A 15411-nucleotide genomic window follows, 5' to 3' on the forward strand; every position below is an offset into this window, starting at 1 on the left:
CCGCCCTAGCTATCATGGCGGCTCCCTTGGCCCTGGTGCTGGTGGTGGCCGTGACCGTGCGGGCGGCCTTGTTCCGCTCCAGTCTGGCCGAGTTTATCTCGGAGCGGGTGGAGGTGGTGTCCCCACTGAGCTCTTGGAAGAGAGGTGAGGCCACCGGCTCGAGTAGGCGGCTAGGCCCCGCCTGTGCGCTCCTGGCCTCTGTGAATGGGAGGCGGGGGCAGTGGCCGCAAGCTCAAGATTCTGGGGGAACTGACCCGCTCTCGCGTCCTCAGAGAGGGCGGGAGGGCGGGGCCTGAGAGCTGGCTTCTGAGGGGGTGGGCGTGGGACTGTGTGGTGAGGTTGGGGCACTAGGGGCCGGTCACCTGCGGGGTGGCGATCTGAGGGGGTGTGTCCCACTCGGGTCCTGAGCTGAGTAGCGTGGTCTGAGGAAGGGTCGGGATGAGGAAAGGGCGTGCTGGGTGGAGTGGGATTTGGCGCGAGATCGCAATGTGATGCTCCTCTGGGGTGTGGGATGGTGTGTGACGGGGGCCCGAGTGAGGGGACCAGTACTGCCTAAGCGAGGAGAGTGTGTGAGTGAGCGTGCTTAGACGCTTCTTCTCAGTCTGGGACTTGGAGTGCATCTTTTCCTACTGTGTCTTTTTAGTTCTTGAAGTTCTTCATCAAACATTGTTTTACGCTGGCGCCTACAAAGAGACAGAATTTGGGCCAAAGGATCCACAGGCTAGTGGGAGAGATAGATAATTATAATCGTTTGTGAAAAATGTACTTCCTTTGTACGTCCAGTTCCTCCTTTGGAGTTCTGACCCTGAAGAAGGGTCCCCTTTTCCAGCTTCTTAAAGCTGTGGAATTCGAGCTAACTCTTGAAGGATGCAGAGTTTGGAAAGGGAGATTAGAAAAAGGGGAGTTCCAGGTAGAAGATAAACAGGATCAAGAAATGTTGAAGGATGTGAAATGTCCGAAGCAGGGGAGTAATGGGATGGGGGTTAGGTTAGGGCCAGAGTTTGAAGATTTATTTTGAAAACTTTCTTCCTGAAGTATGGACATGTAATAAGCGTAGAGCTCAAGGAATTTTTACAAACTGTATATGCCCATATAGCCAGGACCCAGATTAAGAAACAGAACATTACCAGCACCCCAGAAGTCCCCCTCATGTCCTCAAACTTTAAATGCTAGAGTTTTGATGTTGTCCCATAGATATTTTGGAATGGCGTAATGAATGGATGTTTTATGAATAATTAGAGCTAAGTTTCCTAAAAATACTTACTATATATCAGAGACTATGGTAAGCCTCATTTTATCCTCCAGTTTTTCTGTGTGTTAGATGGTGTTATTTTCCCCATTTTACCGATGAAGAAACTGAGGTTTGGAGAAGTTAAGTAATTTTCCCAGGCTTCCCAGTTGACAGATGGTAATAAAGATAGTTGTAATTTATACGTGTGATGGTAAGAGCTTAGACTTGATATCTTTTTTTTTTAAATTAATTAATTAATTTATTTATGGCTATGTTGGGTCTTCGTTTCTGTGCGAGGGCTTTCTCTAGTTGCGGCAAGCGGGGGCCACTCTTCATTGCGGTGCACGGGCCTCTCACTATCGTGGCCTCTCTTGTTGCGGAGCACAGGCTCCAGACGCGCGGGCTCAGTAGTTGTGGCTCACGGGCCTAGTTGCTCCGCGGCATGTGGGATCTTCCCAGACCAGGGCTCGAACCCGTGTCCCCTGCATTGGCAGGCAGATTCTCAACCACTGCACCACCAGGGAAGCCCAGACTTGATATCTTTGCATATAATATTCTCATGTAATTATTTGTTGAACAAACTGAATTGTTTGTTGAAGCCACTTGTTTCCAGCTTTCTTCTGGATTCCAGAAGATGCATCCGTTTATTTGATAGTGCAACTAAAATTTATACAAATTTGTTGCTTGATAAAATGCTTGACAAGATGCTTCTCAGTCCAATAAAAATAATAATAACTAACACTGATGTAATGCTTTCCACATGCCAGGTACTGTTCTAAGCAGTTTAGGTATGTTAAAAAACATTTAATTTCTACAGTGGCTTTTTTAAAAAAAATAAATTTATTTATTTATTTTAGTTTTGGCTGCATTGGGTCTTCCTTGCTGCGCACGGGCTTTCTGTAGATGCGGTGAGCAGGGGCTACTCTTTGTTGCAGCGCACGGGCTCTAGGGTGCGCAGACTTCAGTAGTTGCAGCACGCGGGCTCAGTAATTGCGGCTCGCGGGCTCTGGAGCACAGGCTCAGTAGTTGTGGCGCACGGGCTTAGTTGCTCCGCAGCATGTGGGATCTTCCGGGACCAGGGCTCAAACCTGTGTCTCCTGCATTGGCAGGCGGATTCTTAACCACTGTGCCTCCAAGGAAGTCCTCTACAGTGGCTTACGATGTAAATACTATTGTTAGCCCCACTTTATAGATGAGAAAATTAAAGTACAGAGAGATTGTTACTTGCCGAAAGTCACATAGATAATAATATTACGTGACTAGCTAGCAATCTTTAGGCATGGCTGTTCCACCAGAGTTCACCATATACTATCTTGTCAAGAATAATTTTGGGGGGTTTCCCTGGTGGCGCAGTGGTTGAGAGTCTGCCTGCCAATGCAGGGGACACGGGTTCGAGCCCTGGTCTGGGAAGATCCCACATGCCGCGGAGCGACTAGGCCCGTGAGCCACAACTACTGAGCCTGCGCGTCTGGAGCCTGTGCTCCACAACAAGAGAGGCCGCGATGGTGAGAGGCCCGCGCACTGCGATGAAGAGTGGCCCCCACTCACCGCAACTAGAGAAAGCCCTAGCACAGAAACGAAGACCCAACATGGCCATAAATAAATAAATTAATTAATTAATTTAAAAAAAAAAAGTATAAGCAAAAATTGACAATTTAAAAAAAAAAAAAAGAATGATTTTGGAACCTTTCTGTCATATTTTGGTGTTTCCTCAGCCTTTGACCTAAAGATTGGGAATTATTATGGGCTTATCTTCTTGAGTCAGGATAGAGCTCAAACTGTTAGTGATTGTTTAGAAACCCGTTTCCAATGCAGCTGTGAGAGTCAGGGTCAGGAGGAACACTTTTGATAGCACTACTTTAAAAAAAAAAAAAAAACACTTATTGCTAAATAAATACAGAATTAGTAAACTACGCACAGCAGTGTATTGCACAGTGCATTATAAGGCAAACACTTTTGTAACCATCATCCAAGTCAAACATCAGAACTTTGCCACTTTGCCTAGAAGCCTTTCCATATACCCCATCTCAGTCACAGCCTGTCATCCCCCTCATAAGTAACCATTATTCTGTTTTTTATAATAATGACATCTTTGCTTTCTTTTTGTCTTATTACCCAAATGAGCATCCCTAGACACTATAGCTTAGTCAAGGTCTTCAAAAAAAGTTTATGTATGTCTTTTAAGTCTCCCTTAATTTTAAAATTCCCCATCCATCTCATCCTTTTCTTTAGTATTTATCTGTTTAAGAACCTAGACCATTTGACCTGTAGAGTTTCCCATAGTTTGGATTTTCCTGATTGTATATTCATGGTACAGTATAACACATATCTGCCTGGTTTCTCCACTGCAAAATTACTATTTTCCCTTTTTATTTTCATTTTTTGGCCATGTTGTACAGCTTGTGGGATCTTAGTTCCCTGATCAGAGATTGAACCCAGGCCCTGGCAGTGAAAGCACCAAGTCCTAGCCACTGGATGGCCAGGGAAGTCCCTGTTTTCCCTTTTTAAGTAGTAAACATTTGGGGGATATACTTTGGGGCTCTGTAAACATCCTGTTTCTCTTTAACTTTTTGCCCACTACTTTTTGCATTTATAGTTTGGTCTTCCCTGCAGTAATCATTACTATGGTGTTCTAATGGTGACTTTTCTATTTCCCTCATTCCTTCTTTTTTTGTTTTATTTTTATTTATTTACTTTATTGAAGCATAGTTGATGTATAATATTATATAATTTATAGGTGTATAATATAGTGATTCACAGTTTTTAAAGGTTATGCTTTATTTATAGTTGTTATAAAATATTGGCTATATTCCCTGTGTTGTAGAATATATTGTTGTAGCTTATTTTATACATAATAGTTTATACCTCTTAATGCCCTACTCCTATATTGCCCCTCCCCCCTTCCCTCTCCCCACTGATAACCACTAGTTTGTTCTCTGTATCTCTGAGTCTGCTTTTTTGTTATATTCACTAGTTTGTTGTATTTTTTTAGATTCCACATATAAGTGATATCATATTTGTCTTTCTCTGACTTATTTCACTTAGCATAATGCCATCCAAGTCCATCCATGTTGCTGCAAATGGCAAAATTTCACTATTTTTTATGGCTGAGTAGTATTCCATTGTATATATACATATGCCACATCTTCTTTATCCATTCATCTGTTGATGGACACTGAGGTTGCTTCCATATCTTGGCAATTGTAAATAATGCTGCTATGAACATTGGGTGCATGTATCTTTTCCAATTAGTTTTTTTTTTTTTTAAATATATACCCAGGAGTAGAATTGCTGGGTCATATGGTAGTTCTGTTTTTAGTTTTTTGAGAAACCTCCATATTGTATTCCAAAGTGGCTGCACCAATTTATATTTCCACCAACAGTGTAGGAGGGTTCCCTTTTCTCCACATCCTCATCAACATTTGTTTTTTGTTTTCTTTTTGATGATAGCCATTCTAATAGGTGTGAGGTGATATCTCATTGTGGTTTTGATTTACATTTCCCTGATGATTAGCCATGTTGAGCATCTTTTCATATGCCTGTTGCCCATCTGCATTTCCTCTTCAGAAAAATGTCTATTTAGTTCTTCTGCCCTTTTTTTTTTTTTTGGCCACGCCACACGGCTTGTGGGATCTTAGTTCCCAAGCAGGGATTGAACCTGGGCCACGGCAGTGATAGCGCCGAGTCCTAACCACTGGACTGCCAGGGAATTCCCATATTTATTTATTCAATTATATTTATATCAGTGTGAACTCATGGGTATTTGTTTTATTCTCTGGATTATAATCCATACTACTTTGGCCATTGGGACCTCTTTCAGGTTGTCTCCTTTGTCCTTTTGACATACCTCCCTCCTACTTTTTTTTTTTTAAGCACTGTATTACTTTCTGTAACCACAAGATGCTCCAGGCGTATCTTGTATTTTTCTTGGTCCAGCCCTAGAATTGACCACTTCTCCAAGGATCCCTTGTTCCTTTTATTGGATAATATCATTTAGAAACCAAGATCTGTATGCTAGGTGTGTTTATGGGGATGACACTGTTTCTTGGGTCCTCTAGGCTAGAAATATAAGGATACCACTTGTTTTGAACAAGCTGAATGCTTACCCTTCTTGGTATGGGAAGCTCAAAGACAATGTTTGTCTTCTACTAGATTATGCTTTTATTATCAGCCATAGGAAAAGTACATCAAGGTAACTAAATAAGAAATTCTTGCTTATCTGATTTATGAGTTAAGAGTTGAGAGACTATGTAAAAAAAGCAACAACACTGATGTTTTAGAATAATTGGCCATGATTAGGTAGCTTTTATGGACAACTATTCTAAAACATTAGTTGTTAGATATCATCTCCTTGGGTCTCCAGTAAAGCTGTTAGTGAAGGGTTTAATAGTTGGTTACACAGCAGCCTCCTTATGCGGCTCCATGAGGGAAGTTTCTCTCTGGTCCTAGAATAAGGACCAGTTACAGTTGTCTTGAGCATCGGGCTTTGTTTTATTTTATAGACATCATGAATTATGTAAATGATAGGTTTCCTTTTAGGGTGGGTCTATAAAATTTGAAGCCATACTTATGGCTCACTCATTACAAATAAGTAGTTTTTTTAAAAACAGGCTTTGTAAGTTTGATTTTGTTTTATTTACTTATTTTTGAATAGGTAATTCAGTCTTATGGTTCAAAAATCAAAGGTGCAAAAGTCTGTATGACTAAAAGGCATCTTTCCACCGTTTTCCTATACCACCCATTTCTGTTTCCTGGAGGGAACAGTTTCTTATGTATATCAGTTTTCTCACATATACTTCATGCATTTATAAGCTTACACTTTATAGGTTTTTGTGGCTCTGTTTTATGTTTTTCATATTCTTTTTCACTTTTAAAATTAGTTTTCTTGTTTCTTATTAATAATTATAAAGTAATACATGCTCATTGCTAAAGACTCAGAAACTGAAGAAAAGATAAAAGAAACCAAACATCTTCTATAATTTTATCACCCAGAGATGGTCACTGTTAACTTTTTATTTGTTTGTTTATTTTTATTTGTTTTATTTAATGTTTATGTTTTGTGCTTATTTTGAGGCATTTCTCATTGAATACATATTCATTCTCTCTCAAATAATTAAAGGAATGCTGATTAATATTTAAAATAAAATTTGATCATATTTTACATGCTGTGTTATGACCTGTTTTTCATTTTAGAATATTTCATTGACATCTTTCCTTCAGTAAATATAAGGTTGACCCTTGAACAATCCAGGAGCTAGGGGCACCGACCGACCTTCTGTGCAGTTAAAAATCCAAGTATCATTTATTGTCAGCCCTCTATATACGCTATTCCTCCGTACCTTTGGTTCCTCCATATCTGAGGTTCCGCATCCACAGATTCAACCAACTGCGAATTGTGTAGTACTGTAGTATTTATTATTGAAAAAAATCCACGTATAATTGGACCCATGCAGTTCAAACCCGTGTTAAGGGTCAGCTGTAATATATCTGTAATATACTTCTTTATTTTAACTCTTAATTTTAAAATAAGTTTTGATTTTCAAAAAAGTTGCAAAAATAGTACATAGAGTTTGTTTACCCTTCACCCAGCTTCTCTTACTGTTAATATCCTACATAACCATAGTACAATGACCTAAACCAGAAAATTAACACTGATACAATACTACTAGCTAATCTACAAACCTACAGGATTTTTACCAGTTGTTCCACTAATGTCCTTTTTCTGGTCCAAGATCCAATCATGACCCCATATTGCATTTAATTGTTATGTATTCTTAGTCTCTTCCCATCTGGGATGCTTCCTCAGACTTAACATTTTTAAAGAGTACTGGCCAGTTACTTTGTCTTTCAGTTTGGGTTTGCTTGATGTTTCCTCATGATGAGATTGAAGTTACGCTTTTTTGGGAAGGATACCACATTTTTGGCATAAGGACCACAGAGGTTTTTTTTATCCCCATCTTGGTGAATCATGTCAGGGGGTACTTGATGTTGATAATGTTAACTGGTCAACATATTACTGGTGATGTTAATGTAGGTCACTTGAGTAAGATAGTGAATGCCAGGTTTAGCCACATAAAATCATTATTTTTCCCCTTGCAAATACTGTTTCCAATCATTTTTACCCACTAATTTTAGTATCCATTATTGATACTTGCCTTTCAAGATTATTACTGTGGGGTCTGCCAAATGGTGATTATCTATTTCCATCTTTCCTTCTACATTTGGTACTTATAGTTCTCTTTAAGGAAGAGTTTTCTTTTCTCTTTCACTTGTTTATTTATTCAATTATTTATAGCATAGTATGATTTTTAACTATAAAGTGCTTCTCTCTGTCTATGTATCTATCCACGTATACATATATGTATATACATCACAATTCATTTACATAAATCTCCATTAATGAACGTTGGGGTTTTAAAAATTTTTTAGTACTCTGAGCATGATAATGAACATATTTCTTTGGGCACCTGTCCAATTATTTCCATAGGATAAATTGCCCTAAGAGCAATCGTTTCTGGGGCAAAAGGCACACATTAAAAAAGTACCTGTTGGGGCTTCCCTGGTGGCGCAGTGGTTAAGAATCCGCCTGCCAATGCAGGGGACACGGGTTTGAGCCCTGGTCCGGGAAGATCCCACATGCTGCAGAGCAACTAAACCCGTGAGCCACAACTACTGAGCCTGTGCTCTAGAGCCTGTGAGCCACAACTACTGAGCCTGCATGACACAACTAATGAAGCCCATGCGCCTAGAGCCCATGCTCCACAACAAGAGAAGCCACCGCAATGAGAAGCCTGCACACTGCAACGAAGAGTAGCCCCCGCTTGCCGCAACTAGAGAAAACCCGCGTGCAGCAATGAAGACCCAACGCAGCTAAAAATAATAAAAAGAAAAAGAAAAGTGCCTATTGCCTGTAGAAAAATTAATACAAATGTCATTCAAACAATCAGCATATGAGAGTGGCTGCCCATTTTCCTTCTCTGTGGACATTTCTCACATCTTCTAATTTGTTATCTTATTGTTTTTATTTATTTATTTTTTGGCTGCGTTGGGTCTTCATTGCTGCGTGCAGGCTTTCTCTAGTTGAGGCGAGCGGGGACCACTCTTCGTTGTGGTGTGCAGGCTTCTCATTGCGGTGGCTTCTCTTGCTGCGGAGCACGGGCTCTAGGCGCGCGGGCTTCAGTAGTTGCAGCATGCAGGCTCAGTAGTTGCGGCACATGGACCCTAGAGTGTGTAGGCTTCAGTAGTTGTGGCGCACAGGCTTAGTTGCTCCGAGTCACGTGGGATCTTCCTGGACCAGGGATCTAACCCGCGTCCCCTGCATTGGCCACCAGGGAAGTCCTGTTATCTTATTGTTTTTTGGAATGGGGCAGAATATATATAAATGAAACACTTCTTAAAAAATTTGTTTTTTTGGCTGCACCATGCGACTTCCAGGATCTTAGTTCCCCCACCAGGGATTGAACCTGGGACCCTGGCAGTGAAAGCGCCAAGTCCTAACTATTGGACCGCCAGGGAGTTCCCAAACAAAACACTTTTTAGAGTGGGTGGAAGTTACAAAGAGATCGAAGGAAGTTTATAGTTTAATATAAAATTTTCTCATAATGAGTGCTGCCCCACAATGAAAAGAGATGCTCTGTATAGAAAAAAGTTGACCATCATCTGAAATCAAGACTTAAATTCACTCGCTGGGAATGAGGTAAAGGGGGTTAGACAAACTGTGAAGCCCTTCTTGTTCCTGGGAGTATCTAACACTTTGGTTTATGGCCAATCTGCATATGTCTCTAAAGTAAGAGTGAACTTGGATGTCTTACTTTTCAGTGGTTGAAGGCCTCTCACTGTTGGACTTGGGAGTGTCTCCATATTCTGGAGCAGTATTTCATGAAGTAAGTGTTCTTGTTTTCTTTTTTGGGTACTAAGAGTAGTTTATAGTCACAAATGCCAAAGCCTAACTCTGTTTTGTACAAACATTTAAAGAGATCTATTTTTGAAAACCATATTTAGAAACAGCCCTTTTTTAGATGCCCTCTGCTTAAGAAGGAGGTTTCGCAATTGCAGTGGAAATGATCCAGATTAAGATTGTAATTTGGGGAAGCAGATGAGACTTCTGTAGAAGTTATCATTTTTATTGGCAAATAACTTGTAAACAGTTCCCAGTTCATGAATAGGTTATATGCTAATTGGCATGTAATTGGTTCTTTGGAACATACTTTCCCATGAAAACTGAGCCAGCAATGTTGGTTTCTTAGAAAGCCCACAAAAGCCATTTAACCCATAAAATTAGTTCTTAAGAATAGTAAGATCACTCTTAGGTCACCATCATCTCTCAACAGCTTCCTGACAAGTCTTTGTGCATTCAGTCTTGCTCCTTTACTTCTTATTCTGCAGTCAGAGCCATCTTTCTGAAATGTGAATCTGATTTTGTCACTGTTCTACTCAACACTGACCTCAGGATAAAATCCAAACACCTTAGGATGCATACAAAGCCCTGTGGGCCCCGCTCATCACCTCAACCACATGTCTTTCCACTTCCCCCTCCCCACTTTTATTGGCTTTATCATTTAGAATAGAAGTCTTCTAATTTGGCATTTTTACCCCTAATTTTTACAATTGTCTCCCTCATACCTACTTTGAGAACAATTTTTTTTGGTTCTTCTATCTAGTCTTTTTAAAATGTTCAACTTGATTCTCATGGAGATAACAACTCTTTTGCATTCATATTTCATTATCTTTGTATTACTATCTAATTGAACCATAATAACAAGAACTACTAGCAGAAACAGGTTAGGAACGATTTAAGAGACTCTTAATGAGCACACAATTCAATTATTGGGAATGGATGTGTGTGGGCATATGCATAGCCCACTAGCCAGTGGTATGTGCTGTGGGCCTTGGGCAGTATGTTTTCTAGACAGACTAGGAACCCTCTGAGAGAGTTCTGACATGCTTTTACTATGCTCCAGCACCATATTCCCTTACCTATATCTTTGCTCATGTTGTTATCTTCTTATGGAGGGCCATTCTTCCTTCTTTTTGTGGTTGACTCTACTATCCAGAATTAGCTTTGGTTTTGCCTCCCCCAGAAAGCCATCCCTCATCACCTTAGACTAAGTTAGCTGTTTCTCCTATATCTTCCAAAGCATCTTGTGCTTATCCTTTTCATGGCTCATATCATTCTCTTGAAATTGCCTCTGTACTTGTTTTACCCACTGTGATGTATGCTCCTCAGAACGTGTTCTGGCACCCTTTCATCACTTATTCCTAGTGCTTAGGTCTGTATCTGCATATGTATTCCAACCCCTCCTTCCCTTCTCTGTTTCCTTTAACAAAGATATGTTAAGTACACACCAAATGCCAGCTACCCTGCTAGGTGCTAGGGATATAAAACAAGACACAGTCCTTGGCGTTATTATACTTGTATTTCTAAGAGAAACAGACAATAAGTTAGTAAAAAAGAAACAGATTTCAGAGCAAAGAATGTTGCCAGGGATAAAGAAGTTCACTTCATCATGATTAAGGGATCAATTTGTCAAGAAGACATAACAATCCTAATGTTTATGCACCTAATTACAGAGTTTCAAAATACATGAAGACTGATAGAACTGCAAGGAGAAATAGACAAATCCCCAAATAGTCTGAGATTTCAGTATCCCTCTGTCAATGACTGATAGAACAAGCAGACAGAAAGTCAACAAAGATATAGAAGACTTGAACAACACACCAACCAACTTGACCTCATTGACATTTACAGAACATTGCATCCAATAACAGCAAAACACATAATCTTTTCAAGTATACATTTGCAAGATAAACCATATTCTGAGCCATAAAGCAAGGCTCAATAAATTTAAAAAGGTTGACGTCATACACAGTATATTCTCTAACCTCAGTGGACTTAGATGAAAAATTAATACCAGAAAGATACCTGGAAAATCCCCAAATATTTGGAAACTAAGTAACATATTCCTCAATAACTCATGATCAAAGAAGAAATCAGAAGGGAAATTAGAAAGTATTTTGAACTGAATGAAACGAAAACACAACCTATCAAAATATGTGGGATGTTGCTAAAGCAGTACTTGGGGGAAATTTATGGTGTTAAATGCCTGTATTGAAAAAGAAGAAAGATCTCAAATCACTGACCTCAGTTTCTACCTTAAGAAGCTAGAAAAAGAAGATAAATTAAACTCAAAGTAAGCAGAATAAAAGCAATAATAAAGATCTGAGAGGAAACAAATGAAACAGAAAGCAGAAAATATTGAAAGTCATGGAAACAAAGTTGGTTCTTTGGGATGAATAGTAAAATTGGTAAACATTTGGGAATGGTGGATATGTTCACTATCTTGATTGTGGTGATGATTTCATGGGTGTATTCATAGGTCAGAACATATCAAGTTGTATACTTTGAAAATGTGCAGTTTATTTTATACCAACTATACCTCCATAAAGGTAAATTTCGAAAAATATGATTTCACTTAAATGGTAAGTGTATGTAGAAAAATAAAGCTGAGTAAAAGGATAAAGAGTGATGGTCATGTGTATGGCTATTTTAGATAGTGTGTGCAGGGAAGGCACTCTGAGGAAGTGAAATTTGAATAAGAGATCTAAATGAATCAAGCAAGCCATATGATAACCCTAATTTGGAAATGAGCTTGGCATTTGTGAGTTGTGGAAAGATGGCCGGTGTTGCTAAAGCAGAATGAGCAAAGAGGAGAGTAATAGAGATAAGCTGTAAGAAATTAGGGGTCTGATTGTATAGGACTTTTTATAGAAATGGTTAGGAGTTTGGATTTTCTAGCTATCTTTTTTTCCCACTTTTATTTATTTATTTATTTATGGCTGCGTTGGGTCCTCGTTTCTGTGCAAGGGCTCTCTCCAGTTGCGGCAAGCGGGGGCCACTCTTCATTGCGGTGCGCGGGCCTCTCACTCTCGCGGCCTCTCTTGTTGTGGAGCACAGGCTCCAGACGCGCAGGCTCAGTAGTTGTGGCTCACGGGCCCAGTTGCTCTGCGGCATGTGGGATCTTCCCAGACCAGGGCTCGCACCCGTGTCCCCTGCATTGGCAGGCAGATTCTCAACCACTGCGCCACCAGGGAAGCCCCCCACTTTTATTGAGATATAATTGACATACGGCGCTGTGTAAGTTTAAGGTGTACAGCAGAATGATTTGACTTTTATACATCATGAAATGACGACCACAGTAAGTTTAGTGAACATCCATTATCTCATAGAGATACAACATCAACGAAATAGAAAAAATTTTTTTTTCCTTGTGATGCAAACTCTTAGGAGTTACTCTCTTAACAACTTTCATATATAACGTACAGCAGTATTAATTATATTTATCATTTGTTGTACATTACATCCTTAGTACTTATTTATCTTATAACTGGAAATTTGTACCTTTTGACCATCTTCATCCAGTTTCCCCTCCCCCTCTGGTAACCACAAATCTGATCTCTTTTTCTATAAGTTTGTTTCTTTGTTTTTGAAGTATAATTGACCTACAACACTATGTTAGTTCCTGATATATAACACAGTGGCTCGATATTTCTATACATTTTTATTTTATTTTTAAAAATATTTATTTTATTATTTATTTATTTTTTTGGCTGCATCCGGTCTTAGTTGCAGCACATGGGGTCTTCGTTGAGGCGTGTGAGATCTTTTGTTGTGGCACAGGCTCTTCGTTGTGGCATGAGGGCTTCTCTCTAGTTGTGGCGTGCAGGTTTTCTCTATCTAGTTGTGGTACATGGGCTCCAGGGCGTATGGGCTCTGTAGTTTGCCGCACGTGGGCTCTCTTGTTGAGGTGTGTGAGCTCAATAGTTGTGGTGTGAGGGCTTAGTTGCCCTGCGGCATGTGGGATCTTAGTTCCCTGACCAGGGATGGAACCCGCGTCCCCTGCATTGGAAGGCAGATTCTTTCTTTCTTTTTTTTTTTTTTTAACATATTTATTGGAGTATAATTGCTTTACAGTGGTGTGTTAGTTTCTGCTTTATAACAAAGTGAATCAGCTATACGTGTACATATATCCCCATATCTCTTCTCTCTTGCGTCTCCTTCCCTCTCACCCTCGCTATCCCAACCCTCTAGGTGGTCACAAAGCACCAAGCTGATCTCCCTGTGCTATGCGGCTGCTTCCAACTAGCTATCTGTTTTACGTTTGGTAGTGTATATATGTCCATGCCACTCTCTCACTTTGTCCCAGCTTACCCTTCCCCCTCCCCATGTCCTCAAGTCCATTCTCCAGTAGCTCTGTGTCTTTATTCCCGTCCTGCCCCTAGGTTCTTTATTACCTTTTTTTTTTTTTTTTTAGATTCCATATATATGTGTTAGCATACAGTATTTGTTTTTCTCTTTCTGACTTACTTCACTCTGTATGACAGACTCTAGGTCCATCCACCTCACTACAAATAACTCAATTTCGTTTCTTTTTATGGCTGAGTAATATTCCATTGTATATATGTACCACATCTTCTTTATCCATTCATCTGTTGATGGACACTTCGGTTGCTTCCATGTCCTGGCTATCGTAAATAGAGCTGCAATGAACATTGTGGCACATGACTCTTTTTGAATTATGGTTTTCTCAGGGTATATGCCCAGTAGTGGGATTGCTGGGTCATATGGTAGTTCTATTTTTAGTTTTTTAAGGAACCTCCATACTGTTCTCCATAGTGGCTGTATCAATTTACATTCCCACCAACAGTGCAAGAGGGTTCCCTTTTCTGCACACCCTCTCCAGCATTTTTTGTTTGTAGATTTTTTTGATGATGGCCACTCTGACCGGTGTGAGATGATATCTCATTGTAGTTTTGATTTGCATTTCTCTAATGATTAATGATGTTGTGCATTCTTTCATGTGTTTGTTGGCAAACTGTTTATCTTCTTTGGAGAAATGTCTGTTTAGGTCTTCTGCCCAATTTTGGATTGGGTTGTTTGTTTTTTTGATATTGAGCTGCATGAGCTGCTTGTAAATTTTGGAGATTAATCTTTTGTTAGTTGCTTCATTTGCAAATATTTTCTCCCATTCTGAGGGTTGTCTTTTTGTCTTGTTTATGGTTTCCTTTGCTGTGCAAAAGCTTTTAATTTTCATTAGGTCCCATTTGTTTATTTTTGTTTTTATTTCCATTTCTCTAGGAGGTGGGTCAAAAAGGATCTTGCTGTGGTATATGTGATAGAGTGTTCTGCCTATGTTTTCCTCTGAGAGTTTGATAGTGTCTGGCCTTACATTTAGGTCTTTAATCCATTTTTAGTTTATTTTTGTGTATGGTGTTAGGGAGTGTTCTAATTTCCTTCTTTTACATGTAGCTGTCCAGTTTTCCCAGCACCACTTATTGGAGAGACTGTCTTTTCTCCATTGTATATCCTTGCCTCCTTTGTCATAGATTAGTTTACCATAGATGCATGGGTTTATCTCTGGGCTTTCTATCCTGTTCCATTGATCTATATTTCTGTTTTTATGCCGGTACCATACTGTCTTGATTACTGTAGCTTTGTAGTATAGTCTGAAGTCAGGGAGCCTGCTTCCTCCAGCTCCGTTTTTCTTTCTCAAGATTGCTTTGCCTTTTCGGGGTCTCTTGTGTTTCCATACAAATTGTGAAATGTTTTGTTCTAGTTCTGTGAAAAATGCCATTGGTACTTTGATAGGGATTGCATTGAATCTGTAGATTGCTTTGGGTAGTATAGTCATTTTCACAGTGTTGATTCTTCCAATCCAAGAACATGGTATATCTCTCCATCTATTTGTATCATCTTTAATTTCTTTCATCAGTGTCTTATAGTTTTCTGCATACAGGTCTTTTGTCTCCTTAGGTATGTTTATTTCTAGGTATTTTATTCTTTTTGTTGCAATGGTAAATGAGAGTGTTTCCTTAATTTCACTTTCAGATTTTTCATCATTAGTGTATAGGAATGCAAGAGATTTCTGTGCATTAATTTTGTATCCTGCTACTTTACCAAATTCATTGATTAGCTCTAGTAGTTTTCTGGTAGCATCTTTAGGATCCTCTATGTATAGTATCATGTCATCTGCAAACAGTGACAGCTTTACTTCTTCTCCTCCAATTTGGATTCCTTTTATTTCTTTTTCTTCTCTGATTGCTGTGGCTAAAACGTCCAAAACAATGTTGAATAATAGTGGTGAGAGTGGGCAACCTTGTTTTGTTCCTGATCGTAGTGGATG

General features: G+C 39.6%; 1 protein-coding gene across 4 annotated transcripts in view; it reads left to right on the forward strand.

Moving 5' to 3' along the window:
- PIGU (phosphatidylinositol glycan anchor biosynthesis class U) overlaps positions 1–15411 on the forward strand; it is a 106131-nt gene continuing 90720 nt past the window's right edge. For 3 of the 4 annotated variants that reach the window (XM_061208500.1, XM_061208502.1, XM_061208501.1), the window contains exons 1-2: positions 1–144; positions 9050–9114. In XM_061208500.1, coding sequence (XP_061064483.1) covers positions 15–144; positions 9050–9114 — 195 coding nt within the window. In that variant the 5' untranslated portion in view covers positions 1–14. The remainder of the gene's footprint in view (positions 145–9049; positions 9115–15411) is intronic. The other variant, XM_061208503.1, reaches the window with a different exon arrangement.

This window comes from Eubalaena glacialis, chromosome 13 (assembly GCF_028564815.1).
Source record: "Eubalaena glacialis isolate mEubGla1 chromosome 13, mEubGla1.1.hap2.+ XY, whole genome shotgun sequence".
In the NCBI taxonomy this organism is placed as follows: Eukaryota; Metazoa; Chordata; class Mammalia; order Artiodactyla; family Balaenidae; genus Eubalaena; species Eubalaena glacialis.